Genomic DNA, 22234 nt, shown 5'->3' on the forward strand with positions numbered 1-22234 from the left:
ACCACCTCCCTGGGCAGCACATTCCAGTGGGTAACAACTCTCTCTGTGAAGAACTTTCTCCTCACCTCGAGACTAAACCTTCCTGGTGCAGCTTGAGACTGTGTCCTCTTGTTCTGGTGCTGGTTGCCTGGCAGAAGAGACTAATCCCCTCCTGGATACAACCTCCCTTCAGGCAGTTGGAGAGAACAAAAAGGTCTCCCCTGAGCCTCCTCTTCTCCAGGCTAAACATCCTCAGCTCCCTCAGCCTCTCCTCACAGGGCTGTGCTCTAGACCTCTCCCCAGCCTCGTTGCCCTTCTCTGGACACATTCAAGTGTCTCAATGTCCTCCACAAAACCCCCTTATAAAAGCCTATGGCTATACAAAGAAGTAAAAAAGGGAAGATCAGTACTTTTGCTGCTCCAGTAACCTCTCTTCTCCTCTTCCTAATCTCTCAGTTCTTACACTTGTCTCTCTGAAACTGTCCCTGCATCAGCACGACATGACAAACAACCCTGGCGAAAAGGAAATGCTACAAACCAATTCCCAATGCAAGATGCTGATTTCTTAAATCCAAACCATTTCAACCCTGCCAAGCTACAAGTACAGACAGCTGAAGACTGAATGCATTTGTGACATGATTAAACCTCCACCCCATCTACTCCATCCACTTCAAATGAAGTCACTCATTAGGCAATGAGGCAGAGGCAGGAGCAGAACTAGGGAAGCCATTAGCTTCATACCACTACACAACCATACTTTGCAGTAACACAAAACTACAAAACTCTGCTTGTGAAGGCACATATGCCTTTGACTTAAGAGCTTTATTTGATCTCCAGGGAGGTGGTTGAGGCCCCATCCCTGGAGGTGTTTAAGAGCAGGTTGGACGAGGCTCTGTCCATCCTGATTGAGTGTGGGGTGTCCCGGCCCATGGCAGGGGGGTTGGAACTAGATGATCCTTGTGGTCCCTTCCAACCCTAACTGATACTATGATACTACTATGATCTCAGGAGAAACAATTTAGTGAATCCCAATTACATGCACAAAAGGCAACAAATGCATTTTAATGAACATGGGCTGCACCAAAAGAAGCGCGGCCAGCCCCGGGAGAAGCGCAGCCAGCACCAATGTGGCCGGCACTGAGAGAAGCGTGGCCGTCACCAGGAGAAGCATGGCCCACACTGGGAGAAGGGTGGCCAGCAGGACATGGGAGGTGATTCTCCCCCTCTACTCAGCTCTGGTGAGACCCCACCTGCAGTACTGCATCCAGTTCTGGAGCCCCTATTCCAAGAGGGATCTGGAGGTGCTGGAAGGTGTCCAGAGAAGGGCCACGAGGATGATCAGAGGACTGGAGCACCTCTCCTATGAGGACAGACTGAAGGAGTTGGGGCTGTTCAGTCTGGAGAAGAGAAGGCTCCCAGGTGACCTCATTGTGGCCTTCCAGTATCTGAAGGGGGCCTACAGGAAGGCTGGGGAGGGACTTCTCAGGCTCTCAGGTAGTGATAGGACTAGGGGGAAATGGAATGAAGCTGGAGGTGGGGAGATTCAGGCTGGAGATGAGGAGGAAGTTCTTCCCCATGAGAGTGGTGAAGCCCTGGTTGTCCAGGGAGGTGCTCGAGGCCCCATCCCTGGAGGTGTTTAAGAGCAGGCTGGATGAGGCTCTGGCCAGCCTGATCTAGTGTGGGGCGTCCCTGCCCATGGCAGGGGGTTGGAACTGGATGATCCTTTTGGTCCCTTCCAACCCTGACTGATACTAGGAACATTCCATAGCAGATACTGATAGCTATCACCCACAAAAGCAACAGATCACCATGGACATTTGTGCCACATCTAACACACAAGTACAGTTGGCTTTTTACTCTCCTTTGGATAAAGTAAAATCAAATCAGTACTCAGGCAAGAGAAATACAGCCCTCTGCCAGCTACTGTGATTTCACATTTGTGTTTCATAAAATGCAGGCCTGTGTGCCTTTTGGCAGCTTGAGAATAAAAGACAGGAAAATTTTGTAGCCAATTAAATGCTTTCCATGCCATTTAAGGACAAGTTTAATACCTCAGCCTCTCTTTGTGCATCATGCTGTGCAGCCACTTGACCATCTGTGGCAGTTTAGGCTGTGTTCCTGCCACATGAGCTACACCTCCTGTGTCCAGAGTGTCCAGCCCAGTAGGTGGACACAGGAAACAGAGAATTTCCCACCCATAATACCCTGTGCCCTATAAATCCATCTGCAAAGTCATTCTCTTCCTCTTTCTTCCCTCTCTGCTCTCGTGGGAGATACTCCCTATCAGGTAATGGTAGGGGAATATCTAAAGGTCTCTTAGGCCTGGCTAGGCCTAATGCCAGGAGAACAGAGGAGAGGCAGTCTCAGACCTGGCCAGCCTGAGACTAGCCTAGCAGTGGGGGGCGGGAAGAAAGAGCCCTGGGGGTTTTGGGTGTACCCTCAGGTGGGGAGATGGGAAATGCTGGGGACCTTTGGGTGTGCTGGAAGGGACTCTGTATGCTTTGGGGTATCTTTGTCACTGTGCTTGTAGTTTCTGTAAAACACTCACTGCTTTTCCACTTAAACTTCCCATCACTTTTGCAACCCATTTGTGTGAGTGTCATTCTTTTGCCCCCTCTCAGGGGGCCAAAATCAGGCCTCAAACCAGGACACCATCTAGGTAACCCTCCACCAGGACTTGCTCCACTATGTTACTGCCCTTCTTGCACTGGGAAGCTCAAACATGGACACAGTATTATAGATGTATGAAAAGTTCCAACACAAATAACCCACTTGCTGTTGCACTGTCAGCACTGGTTAGGCCACACCTTGAGTCCTGTGTCCAGTTCTGGGCCCCTCAGTTTAGGACAGATGTTGAGTTGCTGGAAGGTGTCCAGAGAAGGGAAACAAAGCTGGGGAGGGGTTTGGAGCACAAGGCTATGAGGAGAGGCTGAGGGAGCTGGGGTTGCTTAGCCTGGAGAAGAGGAGGCTGAGAGGAGTCCTTCTTGCTCTCTACAACTGCCTGAAGGGAGGTTGTAGCCAGGTGGGGGTTGGTCTCTTCTTCCAGGCAACCAGCACCAGAACAAGAGGACACAGTCTCAAGCTGTGCCAGGAGAGGTTTAGGCTGCCTGTTAGGAAGAAGTTCTTGACAGAAAGAGTGATTTGCCATTTGAATGTGCTGCCCAGGGAGATGGTGGAGTTACCATCCCTGGAGGTGTTTAGGAAGAGACTGGATGGGGTGCTTGGTGCCATGGTTTAGTTGATTAGATGGTGTTGGGTGATGGGTTGGACTCAATGATCTCAAAGGTATTTTCCAACCTGGTTGATTCTATCCTATTCTAATTTAAATCTGTGGTATTTGGGGCTCAAAATGAGCAGAACAGAAAGGAAGAGAAAAATGGAATTTTGAGAGAGCAATTCATGCACTGTTTGCTTGACACGCTGTCTCAAGAGAAACCTGCCCCTCTGAGAAGAGGGTCAAATGGGGGATTCATCATATAGAGGAAAACCCATCTGTAGGGAAAGCATACAGACAAGTTTCTACTCACAGAATTTTCTAGTCCTAGAAGTAATTGATTTTTTTAACACCTGTCAGAGACTTAGACAAGTTTGTTTGCAGCTTAACCCAAGTGCCAGCTATTCAAAGACGCCACAGTGTTACTCTCAGAAGCTATTCTAAACTATTTCATTGGTAGTGGAAGAACACAAGTCTTCCTTGGCATAAAAGAGCATTTAACTGGGATTTTCAAGACACCTACATATAAACACAATACTAATTACCCAACATTTCTTTTCTAGGTAGAAGCTTACTGTTAAATAAGCTCTGATGAACTGGATTTCACTTGAACATGGACACTGCCAGTCTGACTGAGAAATGTTAAACAGGGAAAGAATTTTTACCTTCCACCCTACAATTCTGGTGTACAGTTCAAGTACTTGTACACGTTACAAGTTGCTGTGGTTTCTGCTTCAAGCTTTACTTTATTTTACCATCCATACTAAGGGAAAGTCAAATTGCCACTGGCCAGTTTCTGTCAAGCTCTGATCAGAGGGATGAAGGAAATCACAACTGGCAAAGGAGTGCTTTGGTTTAGTTGATTAGATAGTGTTGGATGTTAGGTTGGACTCGATGATCTCAAAGGTCTTTTCCAACCTGTTTTATCCTATCCTATCCTATCCTATCCTATCCTATCCCATCCCATCCCATCCCATCAGTAAATTAGCAGACAACACCAAGCTGGGGGCAGGAATTGATCTGCTGGAGGGTAGAGAGGCTCTGCAGAGGGACCTCGACAGGCTGGACAGATGGGCAGAGTCCAAGGGCATGAGATTGAACACATCCAAGTGCTGGGTTCTGCACATTGGCCACAACAACCCCAGGCAGTGCTACAGGCTGGGGTCAGAGTGGCTGGAGAGCAGCCAGGCAGAGAGGGACCTGGGGGTACTGGTTGATGGTAGGCTGAACATGAGCCTGCAGTGTGCCCAGGCAGCCAGGAGGGCCAATGGCATCCTGGCCTGCATCAGGAACCGTGTGGCCAGCAGGAGCAGGGAGGTCATTCTGCTCCTGTACACTGCACTGGTTAGGCCACACCTCGAGTCCTGTGTCTAGTTGTGGGCCCCTCAGTTTAGGAAGGAGGTTGACTTGCTGGAACGAGTCCAGAGAAGAGCAACAAAGTTGGTGAGGGGTTTGGAACACAAGCCCTGTGAGGAGAGGCTGAGGGAGCTGGGGTTGCTTAGCCTGGAGAAGAGGAGGCTCAGGGAAGACCTTATTGCTGTCTACAACTACCTGAAGGGGGGTGGCAGACAGGCAGAGGTTGGTCTCTTCTCCCAGGCAGCCAGCACCAGAACAAGAGGACACAGTCTCAGGCTGCGCCAGGGGAGGTTCAGGCTGGAGGTCAGGAGGAAGTTTTACACAGAGAGTGTGACTGCCCATTAGAATGTGCTGCCCAGGGAGGTGGTGGAGTCACTATCACTGGAGCTGTTTAGAAGGAGACTTGATAGGGTGCTTAGTGCCGTGGGTTAGTTGGCTGGGTGGTGGTGGATGATGGGTTGGACGCGATGATCGTGAAGGTCTCTTCCGACCTGGTCTGGTCTATTCTATTCTACCCTATCCTACCCTATCCTACCCTAATTACTCTCCACAAGTACCAGAAGGGATGTTGTAGCCAAGAGAGGGGTGGTCTCTTCTCCCAGGCAACCAGCACCAGAACAAGAGGACACAGTCTCAAGCTGCACCAGGGGAAGTTTAGGCTCAAGGTGAGGAGAAAGTTCTTCACTGAGAGAGTTGTTAGCCATTGGAATGTGCTGCCCAGGAAGGTGGTGGAGTCACCATCCCTGGAGGTGTTCGAAAAGGGATTCAAAGCAGCACTTCATGCCATGGTTTATTAGTCATGAGGTCTTGGGTGACAGGTTGGACTTGATGACCTTTGAGGTGTTCTCCTGCCTTATTAATTCTATGATTCTAAGATGCATCAAAAACTACCCTTCTAAAATCTGATGCTTTGCTACATCAAATACACAAACCCAAGAATTCCTGGTTTCCCATTAAGCATTTAGTTGTTGACTGAGCTACAGACTACCTTGCATGAATTATAGATTTTAAGTACTTTGAGCTGTCACTTTGCAATCACCTCATGTATTCTGTCACCTAAATAGAAGGGTAGGACAAAAATCACACCATCTTCTAAAAATATGTGACCCACTCAAACTTGCCTCTAAGATCACATCCACACACAGTTTTGGTATCCTAGTTAGTCACAGACCTTCTATAAATTATTTATACTCTCAACTCCAAGGTCTTTGGTCCATAACTTTAAACAAAATATACTGAGATGAAAGTAAACCAACACTGTAATCAAAAAACCCAACCCAACCCAAAAATCAACCCAAAACCAACCCCCAAAAAACCCACAGAAAGCCCAAACAACAAAAACACAAGGAAAAATAATTAAGACATCTGTTCTGCACTGAATATATTGCAACAGAAGAGGTATAGCATGAACCTTTTGATTTCTTTGCCAGCTATGTACTATGGAGAGCTGAGGGCAAAAAGGTCAGCTTCTATCTCACTGATACTACACAGGGAACATTTTTAGCTAACAATACAGATCATTTAGGTATCCTAAAAGTCTTTGTCTTTGGAGAGGGACTTCTCAGGATCTCAGGCAGTGATAGGACCAGGGGGAATGGAATGAAGCTGGAGGTGGGGAGATTCAGGCTAGACGTGAGGAGGAAGTTCTCCACCATGAGAGTGGTGAAGCCCTGGAATGGGCTGTCCAGGGAGGTGGTTGAAGCCCCATCCCTGGAGGTGTTTAAGAGCAGGCTGGATGAGGCTCTGGCCAGGCTGATGTAGTGTGAGGTGTCCCTGCCCATGGCAGGGGGGGTGGAACTAGATGATCCTTGTGGTCCCTTCCAACCCTGACTGATAGTATGATAGTGCACCCTCAATACAAACTCTAGTTCTTGAGTCCATCTTCACAAGAAAATCTCTTATGTGTATTTTTCTTTTACTTATATGAAGCATGAGAACTGACTTCTGTGTGTTTCAAATGTAGTTATCAGAGTATTAACAAGTTTAAATTTGCTCCACACCCACCTGCATTCATGAAGAAGAAAACAAAACAAAAATTGTTTTGAGCTAACTTAATAACAAGCCAGTCACTGGGAAGGTGAGTGGAGTGGAGTGGAGTGGGAGTGGAGTGGGAGTGGAGTGGGAGTGGAGTGGGAGTGGAGTGGGAGTGGAGTGGGAGTGGAGTGGGAGTGGAGTGGGAGTGGAGTGGGAGTGGAGTGGGAGTGGAGTGGGAGTGGAGTGGGAGTGGAGTGGGAGTGGAGTGGGAGTGGAGTGGGAGTGGAGTGGGAGTGGAGTGGGAGTGGAGTGGGAGTGGAGTGGGAGTGGAGTGGGAGTGGAGTGGGAGTGGAGTGGGAGTGGAGTGGGAGTGGAGTGGGAGTGGAGTGGGAGTGGAGTGGGAGTGGAGTGGAATAGACCTCAAAGATCATCAAGTCCAACCTATCATCCAACACTATCTAATCAACTGAACCATGCAACCAAGCACCCCATCAAGTCTCTTCCTAAACACCTCCAGTAATGGTGACTCCACCACCTCCCTGGGCAGACAATTACAATGGCAAATCACTCTCTCTATGAAGAGCTTCTTCCTAACACCCAGCCTGAACCTCCCCTGGCACAGCTTGAGACTGTGTCCTCTTGTTCTGGTGCTGATTGCCTGGGAAAAGAGACCAACCCCCACCTGGCTACAACCTCCCTTCAGGTAGTTGTAGACAGCAAGAAGGTCTCCCCTGAGTTTCCTCTTCTCCAGGTTAAGCAGCCCCAGCTCCCTCAGCCTCTCCTCATAGGCCTTGTGTTCCAACCCTCACCAACTTCATTGCCCTTCTCTGGACACGTAGTTTTGATTGTAAATACAGCTTCCAGTTGCCTCCAGCTGAGCTGGTTATGCAAAGTTAACGTTGGAGGGAAATTTCAACCCACCATATCAACCAGCATCAGAACAAGAGGACACAGTCTCAAGCTGCAGCAGGGGAGGTTCAGACTGGATGTTAGGAAGAAATTCTACACAGAGAGAGTGATTGGCCATTGGAATGGGCTGCCCGGGGAGGTGGTGGAGTCACCATCACCGGAGGTGTTTAGGAGGAGACCTGACAGGGTGCTTACTTGCATGGATTAGTTGATTTGGTGGTGTTGGATGATAGGTTGGACTTGATGATCTCAAAGGCCTTTTCCAACCTGGTTAATTCTAGTCCATTCTAGCCTGTTTTACAACTATCAGTCTGTAATTTACAGGAAACAGGATTATACATGGGAGAAGCTGCATGAAAGCCTCACAGAGCAAACAAGCACAAGGAGAGCAGGGATGTCTGCATTCATGTGTCTGGAAGCCACTTAATGAAAATATCCAAAACAAGAAGAGTATCTTTCAAGAATCAGACTGCAATGGTAAGAACCAGCTTCAATTAAAATCAATCTGTTCCTCTGTTTATCTATTTGTGTACATTTGCTTCTGAATAGAGACTCTGGTGACAGTCCAAGAGTGTGTGAAACGGTTTCAGTCTTTACCTTTCCCTGTCTGTTTAGCAACAGGCAGCAGTGTGCTTTACCAGAAGAGGAGACTCAGGGGTGACCTTATTGCTCTCTACAACTACCTGAAGGGAGGTTGTAGACAGGCAGAGGTTGGTCTCTTCTCCCAGGCAGCCAGTACCAGAACAAGAGGACACAGTCTCAGGCTGCGCCAGGGGAGGTTCAGGCTGGAGGTCAGGAGGAAGTTTTACAGAGAGAGAGAGATTGCCCATTGGAATGGGCTGCCTGGGGAGGTGGTGAAGTCACCATTGCTGGAGGTGTTCAGGAGGAGACTTGATAGGGTGCTTGGTTTCACAGTTTAGTTGGTTGGGTGGTGTTGGATGGTAAGTTGGACATGGTGATCTTGAAGGTCTCTTCCAACCTGCTTTATTCTATTCTAATTTCAGAGCCTGCAAGGCAGTATGGCTGTCTGAGGGAAAGAAACATTCCACTGATGCATACTACCATATTCTTGGCATGAAGCTGCTGAGAAAGTGCTTCTACCTTAGACATCTCTATTAAGTAGCAAATGTCAACTGTAAAACAGGCTAAGGATTTCTAACACCTCCCCTGTTCACTGCACAACTTTGATCTCTAAAGGACAGCTCCTGGGGAAAGAAATCGCTTTTTACGGCTTTCTCGAGTGACTCTCAATTGCTGCAAGTCACTGCTTGCAAAAAGCCCAAACCACTACAAACTGTAAACTAACTGTTTTTGTCCCCAACCCATCTATAGACACAAGAGCAGAAGGGCCTGCATTAGGAATAGTGTGGCCAGCAGGAGCAGGGAAGTCATTGTGCCCCTGGACTATGCTTTGGTTAGGCCACACCTTGAGTCCTGCCTCCAGTTCTGGGCCCCTCAATTTAAGAAGGACATTGAAACACTTGAACGTGTCCAGAGAAGGGCAACAAGGCTGGGGAGAGGCCTTGAGCACAGCCCTGTGAGGAGAGGCTGAGGGAGCTGGGGTTGTTTAGCCTGGAGAAGAGGAGGCTCAGGGGTGACCTCATTGCCCTCTACAACTACCTGAGGGGTGGTTGTGGCCGGGAAGGGGTTGGTCTCTTCTCTCAGGCAACCAGCACCAGAACAAGAGGACACAGTCTCAAGCTGCACCAGGGGAGGTTTAGACTCGAGGTAAGGAGAAAGTTCTTCACCGAGCGAGTCGTTCGCCATTGGAATGTGTTGCCCAGGGAGGTGGTGGAGTCACCATCCCTGGAAGCATTCAAGAGGGGATTGGACGTGGCACTTGGTGCCATGGTCTAGTCATGGGGTCTGTGTTGGTAGGTTGGACTCGATGATCCTCGAGGTCTCTTCCAACCTAAGTTATACTGTGATACTGTGAAGAAAACAAGAAAGCACTAGTTCACGTTTCCTTCAAGTCCATAAGCATGCGCTAAGAACATATTAAGCCTCATTCTTCTAAGGCTGAAGGAGAAGGAAACCCTGAGCCACTGAGAATGCAACAGAAGGCCCAGAGAAACTGCTCACACAACACAAGTTTCCAACAAAGCACAGCAGCATACTCCCCTGGAATTCTAAATACACTGCCTGATACACTGAACATAAGGGGAAAAAGAAAGAAGGCTGACTGTGCACAAAGAACTGTTTCAGAGCATTACAAATCCTTACACTATTGGGGTATTTCTGCTTCCCTGTCATACTGGGCCCCTCAGTTTAGGAAGGACATTGAGACACTTGAACATGTCCAGAGGAGGGAAACAAGGCTGGGGAGAGGTCTTGAGCACAGCCCAATGAGGAGAGGCTGAGGGAGCTGGGATTGTTTAGCCTGGAGAAGAGGAGGCTCAGGGGTGACCTCATTGCTCTCTACAACTACCTGAAGGGAGGTTGTAGCCAGGAAGGGGTTGTCTCTTCTCCCAGGCAACCAGCACCAGAACAAGGGGACACAGTCTCAAGCTGTGCCAGGGGAGGTTTAGACTCGAGGTGAGGAGAAAGTTCTTCACCGAGAGAGTCATTTGCCATTGGAATGTGCTGCCCAGGGAGGTGGTGGAGTCACCGTCCCTGGAGGTATTCAAGAGGGGACTGGATGTGGCACTTGGTGTCATGGTGTAGTCATGAGGTCTGTGGTGACAGGTTGGACTCGATGATCCTCGAGGTCTCTTCGAACCTTAGTTATACTGTGGTACTCTCTGGGCAGAGATGGAACAGCTAGTTTTGTCTTAAACATCTTTAGTCACTCACTTTAAGTACTTAGGCCTTTTCCCTCTTACAAAGGGAACACAATGACGTTATGCACACTGAGCTGAAGGGTGCTTGCACACAAGCAAGTTCCAAAGAGAAAACTCGGTCCAGCCTTTGCATTTTGGCTCCCTCTTCTGGAAAGAAGCGAAAAAACAAGTCCCACCACGAAGGGTACCTCCTGCCTCCTGTTAAAAGCTGAAGGCAACGTGCATTTTCCAGACTGGAAAAGGGGAAACATCACCCCCATTTTCAAAATGGGTAAGGAGGAATCAGGGAACTACAGGCCAGTCAGTCTCACCTCTGTGCCCGGAAAGATCATGGAGCAGATCCTCCTGGAGTCACTACTGACTCAGAAGCATAGTGAAGAGGTGATTGGGAACAGTCAGCATGGCTTTGCCAAGGGCAAATCCTGCCTGACCAACCTGGTGGCCTTCTATGAGCAGGTGACAAAATTAATAGATGAGGGGCAAGCAACTGATGTCATTTACCTGGACCTGAGCAAAGCCTTCGACACTGTCCCGCACCACATCCTGGTCTCCAAACTGGTGACACATGGGTTTGATGGGTGGAGCACTAGATGGATAAGGAACTGGCTTGATGGCCGCACCCAAAGAGTGGCTGTCAATGGCTCCATGTCCCAGTGGAGGCCAGGGACAAGCAGAGTCCCTCAGGGATCACTCCTGGGACCTGTCTTGTTCAACATCTTTGTGGGGGACATGGACAGTGGCACTGAGTGCACCCTCAGCAAGTTTGCTGATGACACCAAGCTGTGTGGTGCAGCAGACACGCTGGAGGGAAGGGAGGCCATCCAGAGGGACCTGGACAGGCTGGAGAGGTGGGCACAAGCCAACCTCAGGAGGTTCAACAAGAGCAAGGGCAGGGTCTTGCATCTGGGTGGAGGCAATCCCAGGCACAAACCCAGGCTGGGCAGTGACTGGCTGGAAAGCAGCCCTGAGGAGAGAGACTTGGGGGTGCTGGTGGACAAGAAGCTCAACAGGAGCTCTCAGTGTGCACTTGCAGCCCAGAAAGCCAATCAGATCCTGGGCTGCATCAGAAGTGTGGCCAGCAGGTCAAGGGAGGGGATTCTCCCCTTCTACTCAGCTCTGGGGTACTGGAGTACTGCATCCAGTTCTGCAGCCCCTATTCCAAGAGGGATGTGGAGGTGCTGGAACGTGTCCAGAGAAGGGCCAGGAGGATGATCAGAGGGCTGGAGCACCTCTCCTATGAGGACAGACTGAAGGAGTTGGGGCTGTTCAGTCTGCAGAAGAGAAGGCTCTGAGGTGACCTAATTGTGGCCTTCCGGTATCTGAAGTGGGCCTACAGGAAGGCTGGGGAAGGACTTCTCAGGATCTCAGACAGTGATAGGACTAGGGGGAATGGAATGAAGCTGGAGGTGGGGAGGAGGTTCTTCCCCATGAGAGTGGTGAAACCCTGGAATGGGTTGTCCAGGGAGGTGGTTGAGGCCCCGTCCCTGGAGGTGTTTAAGCCCAGGCTGGATGAGGCTCTGGCCAGGCTGATGTAGTGTGGGGTGTCCCTGCCCATGGCAGGGGGGTTGGAACTAGATGATCCTTGTGGTCCCTTCCAGCGCTGACTGATACTATGATAAATCCTACTTACTGCAACAAAGTCGTTCTAGATACAAAGACCAGAGCACCTTCCATTTGTATGACACAAACCTTGAATTTACATTGTGTGTTTTGGAGCTGCTGTTCCTTTTTGCTTGATCAGATTACTAGTCTTTGATGAGCAAGTGTAACCAGTAACATCAATTGATCTAGTTGGGCTGTTCACATTAAAAAAACATAAACAAAATCATCAGGATATTGCATATGCAGCAATTCCTTCAAGAGGAGAGCTCAACACAGCTGGACACAGCATTTTCTCACAAAAACATCAAGTTGAGGCCTAAGAGCACTAGAATTATGTGCTGACCACCACCAGGCAACTGCAAGTAACATATGACTAAATGTGAACAGGAACCATAATCAACCAAAGTAGAATTTGAAGGTAGTGATCTCTATTAAGTAACAAACTTCTGAATTAAGTAAAACAAAATGGCTCTAGGTGTGGCAGTAAAACAGAGCCATGTAAAACTCCTGAGAAGTAGAGAATAGAATAGAATAGAATAGAATAGAACAGAATAGAATAGAATAGACCAGACCAGACCAGACCAGACCAGACCAGACCAGGTTGGAAGAGACCTTCAAGATGATGGCATCCAACCCGGCATCCAACACCACCTAATCAACTAAACCAAGCACCCTATCAAGTCTCCCCTCCTAAATACCTCCAGTGATGGTGACTCCACTACCTCCCCAGGCAGTCCATTCCAATGGGCAATCACTCTCTCTATGAAGAATTTCTTCCTAACATCCAGCCTAAACCTCCCCTGGCACAGCATGAGTCTGTGTTCTCTTGTTCTGGTGCTGGTTGCCTGGGAGAAGAGACCAGCCTCCACTTGTCTACAACCTCCCTTCTGGCAGATGTAGAGAGCAAGAAGGTCTCCCCTAAGCCTCCACACTTCTCCAGGCTAATCAACCCCAGCTCCCTCAGCCTCTCCTCATAGGGCTTGCATTCCAAACCCTTCCCCAGCTTTGTTGTCCTTCTCTGGACATGCTGCAGCAACTCAACATCTTTCCTAAGCTGAGGGGCCCAGAACTGGACACAGGACTCAAGGTGTGACATAACCAGTGCAGTGTACAGGGGCACAATGACCTCCCTGCTCCTGCTGGCCACACTGTTCCTGATACAGGCCAGGATGCCATTGGCCCTCTTTGCCACCTGGGCACACTGCTGGCTCATGTTCAGCCTACCATCGACCAGAGAATAGAACAGAACAGAATAGAATAAACCAGGTTGGAAGAGACCTTCAAGATCATCGCATCCAACCCATCAACCAATCCTTTACAATGCATAAAGAAATGAAGGTGTTCTCTCAAAACTGGACTTTATCCACACATTATGCTGTTCTTGATTTGGTGTCAAGTGCTTTCTATCTCACAGCTTTAAGTCAAAAGTCTGCCAATTATGCACACTAGTTTACTTCTGCTCTGGGCCCCTCAGTGTAAGAAGGACATTGAGACTCTTGAACATGTCTAGAGAAGAGCAAGGAGGCTGGGGAGAGGCCTTGAGCACAAGCCCTGTGAGGAGAGGCTGAGGGAGCTGGGATTGTTTAGCCTGGAGAAGAGGAGGCTCAGGGGTGACCTCATTGCCCTCTACAACTACCTGAAGGGAGATTGTAGCCAGGAAGGGGTTGGTCTCTTCTCCCAGGCAACCAGCACCAGAACAAGAGAACACAGTCTCAAGCTGCGCCAGGGGAGGTTTAGACTCGAGGTGAGAAGAAAGTTCTTCACTAAGAGAGTTGTTCATCACTGGAATGGGCTGCCCAGGAAGGTGGTTGAGTCACCATCCCTGGAGGTGTTCAAGAGTGGAAAGGACGTGGCACTTGGTGCCATGGTCTAGTCAGGAGGTCTGTGTTGATAGGTTGGACTCAATGATCCTCGAGGTCTCGTCCAACCTTAGTTATACTGTGATACAGAAACAGTTTCAATACTTACCCCTATTCTACCTCTGCACCATTTGCTAGATCTGGTCTTCTCCAAACAGGGACTTTCTATCTCAGAACTAGACACAGCAGGGATTGATTACAAGGTATGATTTCTATTTCATTGCTAGGAAAGAACCAACTCTTAAGGTATCAATTGCATTCTTCACCACTGTTAACATTCCCCAAATAAACCAATCCCAGAGTAATTCTCTGTGGCTCTTTGCCCTTATGTTAGAATCTCTAATGCTGCAAACACAATTAGGGACACTTTCTTCTGCTGAATTTGTATCTTGACTTTCATTCCTTTGCATTTGCCAAGTGATGTTGAATTTCAAGCAGCACTGAGAAATCCCTCTCCAGTTTCCCTTAGTTACCAAGAGCACACGGCGCTGTTGTTACATCCCCTACCCATTATGTTTATGAGCTTCATGAAGTTAGCAGGAAACCTGAGCTACCCACTACATAATCTGTCCATATGTTCCATTCTTTCCTCCTGTGTTTCCTCATGCTATTGGAAAGACCAGTGAAAATGTCACGATGCCAATGGTTATGTGGCTTGCACATGCAAAGCAGCAGTGAAAAGAAAGCAGTGTGAACACATGCAGTCTTTCTTCTCTGAAATGGTTAATCCACAAGAACAGATCTGTTCCTAACCCACAGAGACATTAATCATAGTATCAGGCAGGGTTGGAAGGGACCACAAGGATCAGCTAGTTCCAACCCCCCTGCACTGGGCCCCTGCACACTAGATCAGGCTGGCCAGTGCCTCAGCCAGCCTGGGTTTAAACACCTCCAGGGATGGGGCCTCAACCACCTCCCTGGACAACACATTCCAGGGCTTCACCACTCTCATGGGGAAGAACTTCCTCCTCACATCCAGCCTCAATCTCCCCACATCCAGCTTCATTCCATTCCCCTTAGTCCTATCACTCCCTGAGAGCCTGAGAAGTCCTTCCCCAGCCTTCCTGTAGGCCCCCTTCAGATACTGGAAGGCCACAATGAGGTCACCTGGGAGCCTTCTCTTCTCCAGACTGAACAGCCCCAACTCCTTCAGTCTGTCCTCACAAGAGAGGTGCTCCAGCCCTCTGCTCATCCTCGTGGCCCTATTTCAGTGTTGAAATATTCTCTACCCTTTCAGGACTTCTTGCCTGGTAAAGGTTGGCCATATGGTTAACTGTTCTTGTCCCTCCTCAGCCTTCTTGTAGGCCCCCTTCAGATACTGGAAGGCCACAATGAGGTCACCTCGGAGCCTTCTCTTCTCCAGACTGAACAGAGCATGATGAGAGAAGTTCATAAAATTGGGAAGATAATGAGGTGATGTCTTTCTTTAGAAGTCCTTACCACAAGGGCTTCATGTAAATGGTACAGAGGAATTTGTAAAGGGTTTGAGAAGTTCTAAGCAGTAGGATCACTAATTCAAAGTACTAATTCTGCATTTCCCATACCACTCATGAGAACAAAGTACATATATGAAATTAAGAAACATGAATCTCTGGCATTCAAACACTAAGGCTGCACCATCCCCCTAAAGCTCTTCATGTTTTTCAAAGTAAAATATTTTAAGCCTTTAAAGAAGTCTTTGCAGGCTTAGCACAGCTCTGCTTTTGCAGGTTTTTTTTTCCCTCAGACAGACTCCATCTGCTGGTTGGAACCAGAACTAGCTGGGGCATCATCTAACTTTTATTCCTTCACAGATGTCCTTAAACTGTTTTTTCTGCAAACAGAAGAACATGTTGAAGCACTGGCTTCTGCTGTTAGAAAAATCTCCTGTGATCTCTCTCACCCTGCTTCACCTCAACAAGATTCTCTCAGAATCAAAGAGGCACAGCAACATTCGATAATAAATGCAAAATATTTACCATTCAGACACTGCCTGAACGTAACTCAAGCTGTCACATCACTTGAGGAAACTCAGCCTAAGCCAGTCCCTAGGCTGTTACTGATTATTCCAAAGATTAAACCAGGCTGGACCTGGGAGTGTAGAGAAACGAAGTTCATGTCAACAGTGCTCAGCAGCACACAAATGCTTTACAGAAGTAATCATAAAAGCTTGCTGATGACACCAAGCTGGGGGCAGGAGTTGATCTGCTGGAGGGTAGAGAGGCTCTGCAGAGGGACCTCGACAGGCTGGACAGATGGGCAGAGTCCAAGGGCAGGAGACTGAACACATCCAAGTGCCGGGTTCTGCACATTGGCCACAACAACCCCATGCAGAGCTACAGGCTGGGGTCAGAGTGGCTGGAGAGCGGCCAGGTAGAGAGGGACCTGGGGGTACTGGTTGATGGTAGGATGAACATGAGCCTGCAGTGTGCCCAGGCAGCCAGGAGGGCCAATGGCATCCTGCCCTGCATTAAGAACAGTGCGTCCAGCAGGAGCAGGGAGATCATTGTGCCCCTGTACACTGCACTGGTTAGGCCACACCTTGAGTACTATGTCCAGTTCTGGGCCCCTCAGTTTAGGAAGGAGATTGACTTGCTGGAGTGAGTCCAGAGAAGGGCAACAAAGTTGGCGAGGGGCTTGGAACACAAGCCCTATGAGGAGAGGCTGAGGGAGCTGGGCTTGCTTAGCCTGGAGAGGAGGAGGTTCAGGGGTGACCTTATTGCTGTCTACAAATACCTGAAGGGGGACTGTAGACAGGCAGAGGCTGGTCTCTTCTCCCAGGCACCCAGCACCAGAACAAGAGGACACAGTCTCAGGCTGCACCAGGGGAGGTTCAGGCTGGAGGTCAGGAGGAAGTTCTATACAGAGAGAGTGATTGCCCATTGGAATGGGCTGCCTGGGGAGGTGGTGGAGTCACCATCACTGGAGGTGTTCAGGAGGAGACTTGACAGGGTGCTTGGTTGCATGGGTTAGTTGATTAGGTGGTGTTGGATGACAGGTTGGACACAATGATCCTGAAGGTCTCTTCCAACCTGGTCCATTCTATTCTATTCTAAATGAGAAGTGTAACACAAGAGAGACAGCAACATAAAGCAAGTAAGACCTCACACCTACTACTCCTGTCAAACTCCATGCCGAATCCACACAAATTGCTACAAATACTAATGGACTAACAGATTTTCTACATCCTTTGAGCACTCTGGTTCTCTCCCACGGTGCAAGAGCTCACGTGGCTCAGTTATATAACCTGCACAGCTTTCTTAGCATGAAGTGGAAAACTTAAACCAACATTCTGTGGCAATCCTCTCTTGCTATCCTGAAGTCCCTCTCCACTGAAATGATGTAATAAATACTACAGGCACCTTCCTGAGAAGGGAACAGGTGAAATGGAACATGAGAACACAAAGGGATTTCAAGAAGCTCTGAAGAACCACTGCTGAAACATAAGGAAAGAATCAACACCACATTCCTGCTACAGAGATTCTGGCATGGCTCTATGGACAAAGAATGGATCTGTCTATGTGTTCTACCAAAAGTACATCATAGAAACAGTCAGGGTTGGAAGGGACCACAAGGATCATCTAGTTCCAACCCCTCTGCCATGGGCAGGGACACCCCACACTAGATCAGGCTGGACAGAGCCTCATCCAGCCTGGGCTTAAACACCTCCAGGGACGGGGCCGGGGCCCCAACCACCACCCCGGACAACCCATTCCAGGGATTCACCACTCTCATGGGGAAGAACCTCCTCCTCACCTCCAGCCTGAATCTCCCCACCTCCAGCTTCATTCCATTCCCCCTAGTCCTATCACTAACTGAAAGCCTGAGAAGTCCCTCCCCAGCCTTCCTGTAGCCCCCTTCAGATACTGGAAGGCCACAATTAGGTCACCTGGGAGCCTTCTCTTCTCCAGACTGAACAGCCCCAACTCCTTCAGTCTGTCCTCATAGGAGAGGTGCTCCAGCCCTCTGATTCATCCTTGTGGCCCTTCTCTGGACACGTTCTAGCATGTCCAGATCCCTCTTGGAATAGGGGCTCCAGAACTGGAGGCAGTACTCCAGGTGGGGTCTCCCCAGAGCTGAGCAGAGAGGGAGAATCACCTCCCTTGACCTGCTGGCCACACTTCTCCTGATGCAGCCCAGGATCTGATTGGCTTTGCGGGCTGCAAGTGCACACTGAGAGCTCATGTTGAGCTTCTCCTCCACCAGCACCCCCAAGTCTCTCTCCTCAGGGCTGCTTTCCAGCCACTCACTGCCCAGCCTGCATTTGTGCCTGGGATTGCCTTGACCCAGATTCAGGACCCTTGGTCTTGTTGAACCTCCTGAGGTTGGCTTGTGCCCACCTCTCCAGCCTGTCAAGGTCCCTCTGGATGGCCTCCCTTCCCTCCAGCGTGTCTGCTGCACCACACAGCTTGGTGTCATCAGCAAACTTGCTGAGGGTGCACTCAGTGCCACTGTCCATGGCACCCACAAAGATGGTGAACAAGCCTGGTCCCAGGACTGATCCCTGAGGGACTCTGCTTGTCCCTGGCCTCCACTGGGACATGGAGCCATTGACAGCCACATGTTATGGCAGACCATGATCATAGCATGTACTGGGCTGGAAGGGACCACCAAAGGTCATCCTGTCCATTGAGTAGGGACATCTTTAGGTCTGATTAGTGAGAGCCCCAAGTCTGACTTGAATTCCTCCAGGTACGAGGCCTCCATCCAGCCACTGATCAGTTTCTTAATTTTCCATATCCATAGCACAGAAGAAACAAAAGTTGAGCAAGAAGCATTCCCTCCCATGCCATGTGCTTTTCAAATGTCTGCAAGCAAGTACTATTTCCAGGAACAGCATGGAATACACTGTCTTGAAAAGCCAAGAACAGTTAACCATATGGCCAACCTTTACCAGGCAAGAAGTCCTGAAAGGGTAAAGAATATTTCAGCACTGAAATAGGGCCACAAGGATGAGCAGAGGGCTGGAGCACCTCTGCTATGAGGACAGACTGAAAGAGTTGGGGCTGTTCAGTCTGCAGAAGAGAAGGCTCCCAGGTGACCTCATTGTGGCCTTCCAGTATCTGAAGGGGGCCTACAGGAAGGCTGGGGAGGGACTTCTCAGGATGTCAGGTAGTGATAGGACTAGGGGGAATGGAATGAAGCTGGAGGTGGGGAGATTGAGGCTGGAGGTGAGGAGGAAGTTCTTCCCCACGAGAGTGGTGAAGCCCTGGAATAGGTTGTCCAGGGAGGTGGTTGAGGACCTTGACTTGGAACACAAGCCCTATGAAGACAGAATGAGGGAGCTCAGCTTGCTTAGCCTGGAGTAGAGGAGACCTAGTAGGGGTGACCTTACTGCCTTCTACAATTCCCTTAAGGGAGGTTGTAGACAGGTGTAGGTTGGTCTCTTCTCCTAGGCAACCAGCACCAGAACAAGAGGACACAGCCTCAAGCTGCACCAGGGGAGGTTTAGACTGGAGGTTAGGAAGAAGTTCTACATAGAGAGAGTGATTGCCCATTGGAGTGGGCTGCCCAGGGAGGTGATGGAGGCACCATCATTGGAGATGTTGAGGAGAAAACTTGATAGGGTGCTTGGTTGCATGGTTTAGTTGATTAGGTGAGGTTGAACGTGATGATCTTGAAGGTCTCTTCCAACGTGGTCTGGTCTGGTCTATTCTATTCCATTCCATCCCATCCCATCCCATCCCTGGAGATGTTTAACACCAGGCTGGATGAGGCTCTGGCCAGCCTGATCTAGTGTGGGGTGTCCCTGCCCATGGCAGGGGGGTTGGAACTAGCTGATCCTTGTGGTCCCTTCCAACCCTGACTGATACTATGATACTATGAAGTCTGACTTTTTCTTTTCCAGGCACAGGAAGATAACAATGTTTCACAAGGTTAATATTTGCCCCTCAAAGTTTAGCAGAAAGGTGCTCCTATTCTAATATGTGAATTTTAAGAGTGAAGACCAGCATCTTTTCTCTACAGCACAAGCAAAATCATCCTCAACAGAACTGCCATTTGCACTTCAATAATCGTATTACTGCTTCTGAATTTGTCCATGTACAGAAAGCCTCCCACTAGCTGAAAGGCACCTTCAAAACAGAAAAAGCATTTCTATATGGAAAGCAAGGCATTATGACTGCTGCAGAGAGACAATAGAGCAGAAATGTTTTCAACATCAGGTACACAGTCAGAGAAACAATTTACACTTTAAGCAGCTCACCTTGGTTGAAAGCACTTTGAACGTACTTTGCTCCGGCACTATCGAGTGACGAAGAGCGAGCTTCAAGTTGTAGTCTTCACCTGCTGGAAGCCTCACTGATGCATTCATCTGTTCACAAGTGAAAACACCTCTGGTCATCTTTGAGGGCAGTTTTCCATTTCCAAAAAGAGGACTGTCATTGGGCACTAATATTGATTAAATAGTGATTAAATTAATGACCCTTCACGAGGGTACTTAAAAGCACCAGGTGTCAGAATTTCAGACAAGGCCATTGCACTACTGCATTATTGAACAAGGTGTTGCTAAAGCATACTAGAAAATGAGCAGGAGATTTCAACTCTTGGCCAGCAAGTACTCAAAAAGCCTATTTATTATCTTGTCAGCTTGAGCTGTGGGTTTTTTTGGGGGAAAGAATTATATGACAATCAAATTATCAACACAGTAATCATGGAACAGGAAAACAAGATGCTATGTATCACAGTATCACAGCATAACTTAGGTTTGAAAGGACCTCGAGGATCATCAAGTCCAACCTATCAACACAGACCCCATGACTAGACCATGGCACCAAGTGCCATGTCCAAACTCCTCTTGAATGCCTCCAGGGATGGAGACTCCACCACCTCCCTGGGCAGCACATTCCAATGACAAATGACTCGCACGGTGAAGAACTTCCTCCTCACCTCGAGTCTAAACCTCCCCTGGTGCAGCTTGAGACTGTGTCCCCTTGTTCTGGTGCTGGTTGCCTGGGAGAAGAGACCAACCCCCTCCCAGCCACAACCACCTTTCAGGTAGTTGTAGAGGGCAATGAGGTCACCTCTGAGCCTCCTCTTCTCCAGGCTAAACAACCCCAGCTCCCTCAGCCTCTCCTCACAGGGCTGTGCTCAAGGCCTCTCACCAGCCTTGTTGCCCTTCTCTGGACACGTTCAAGTGTCTCAATGTCCTTCCTAAACTGAGGGGCCCAGAACTGGACACAGCACTCAAGGTGTGGCCTAACCAATGCAGAGTACAGGGCACAATGACTTCCCTGCTCCTGCTGGCCACACTATTCCTAATGCAGGCCAGGATGCCATTGGCATTCTTGGCCACCTGGGCACACTGCTGGCTCATATTCAGGCGGCTGTCGATCAGCACCCCCAGGTCCCTCTCTGTTTGGCAGCTCTCCAGCCACTCTGACCCCAGCCTGTAGCTCTGCATGGGGTTGTTGTGCAGCACTCGGCACTTGGACTTGTTGAATGCCATCCCATTGGACTCTGCCCATCTGTCCAGTCGGTCGAGGCCCCTCTGTGTTGCTCTCCCACAGCTATGTCCCCTTCTAATACACACAAGCTATGTGTCAAGCACTCAAGCAATTGTAACAACCTAAAGCAAGCAGAAACCACCAAGTACATCTGGTAGTTCACAAAATATCAGCTCAGTTGTGAGTAAGCTTGGTTAGCAGTATTTGCAGCTAAATTAAACTTGAACATCATGGCTACCACATGGTATTATGAGAAAGGTTACTGAACTTCCTTGAAGTATATGCTTTTCTGCCATTACAGGAGGGTACAGTCCCAAGCTGTGCCAGAGGAGGTTTAGGCTGGGTGTTAGGAAGTTCTTCCCAGAAAGAGTGATTGGCCATTGGAATGTGCGGCCCTGGGAGGTGGTGGAGTCACTATCACTGGAGGTGTTTAGGAAGAGACTGGATGAGGCACTTGGTGCCATGGTTTAGTTGATTAGATGGTGTTGGGTGAGAGATTGGACTTGATGATGTCAAAGGTCTGTTCCAACCTGGTTAAGTCTCTTCTATTCTACTCTATTCTACTCTACTGTACTCTATTCTACTCTATTCACTTCAGTGAAGCTAAGAGCCAGAAAGCCCCAGCCATCAACGTTCATTCTTTGTCTGTAACTGTCCTAAAGCAAGAAAGTATTTATTTATTACTATTTTAGAATACCTTGTCTCTGCCATTCCTATCCAGATGCATGCATACTCATTTTAAGCCTGGATCACTTCTCCCACCCCTCCAAACACAGGCAGCTGAAACGCAGATGCTCCCTTGGCAGCATACGCACTACGCTACGCATGTGTATAAGTCCTATGGATGCTGCTGTGGCACTGGATCCTATTCCAGTGAATGGAGCATATACACACATACAGCATGACTGTCCTTCAAAAAAAGCCATCAGAATATTAGAATAGAATTAACCAGGTTGGAAAAGAGCTCAGAGATCATCGAGTCCAACCTATCACCCAATACCATCTAATCATACTATCAGTCAGGGTTGGAAGGGACCACAAGGATCATCTAGTTCCAACCCCCCTGCCATGGCCAGGGACACCCCACACTATATCAGGCTGGCCACAGCCTCAGCCAGCCAACTAATCAACTAAATC

The 22234-nt window shown here is 48.9% G+C and overlaps 1 protein-coding gene across 2 annotated transcripts in view; it reads right to left on the reverse strand.

The window, feature by feature from the left end:
- Window positions 1–22234, reverse strand: part of SUGT1 (SGT1 homolog, MIS12 kinetochore complex assembly cochaperone) — a 54357-nt gene that overhangs the window by 7895 nt on the left and 24228 nt on the right. The window contains exon 10 of one of the 2 annotated variants that reach the window (XM_068166494.1): window positions 19858–19965. The exons of the other annotated variant lie outside the window; for it this stretch is intronic. Within the exon in view, the coding sequence (XP_068022595.1) occupies window positions 19858–19965 (108 nt within the window). The remainder of the gene's footprint in view (window positions 1–19857; window positions 19966–22234) is intronic. 2 annotated transcript variants of the gene reach the window in all.

Source organism: Melanerpes formicivorus, unplaced genomic scaffold (genome assembly GCF_026170545.1).
Source record: "Melanerpes formicivorus ecotype bairdi unplaced genomic scaffold, bMelFor1.0.p_v2 SCAF_101, whole genome shotgun sequence".
NCBI classification, from domain to species: Eukaryota; Metazoa; Chordata; class Aves; order Piciformes; family Picidae; genus Melanerpes; species Melanerpes formicivorus.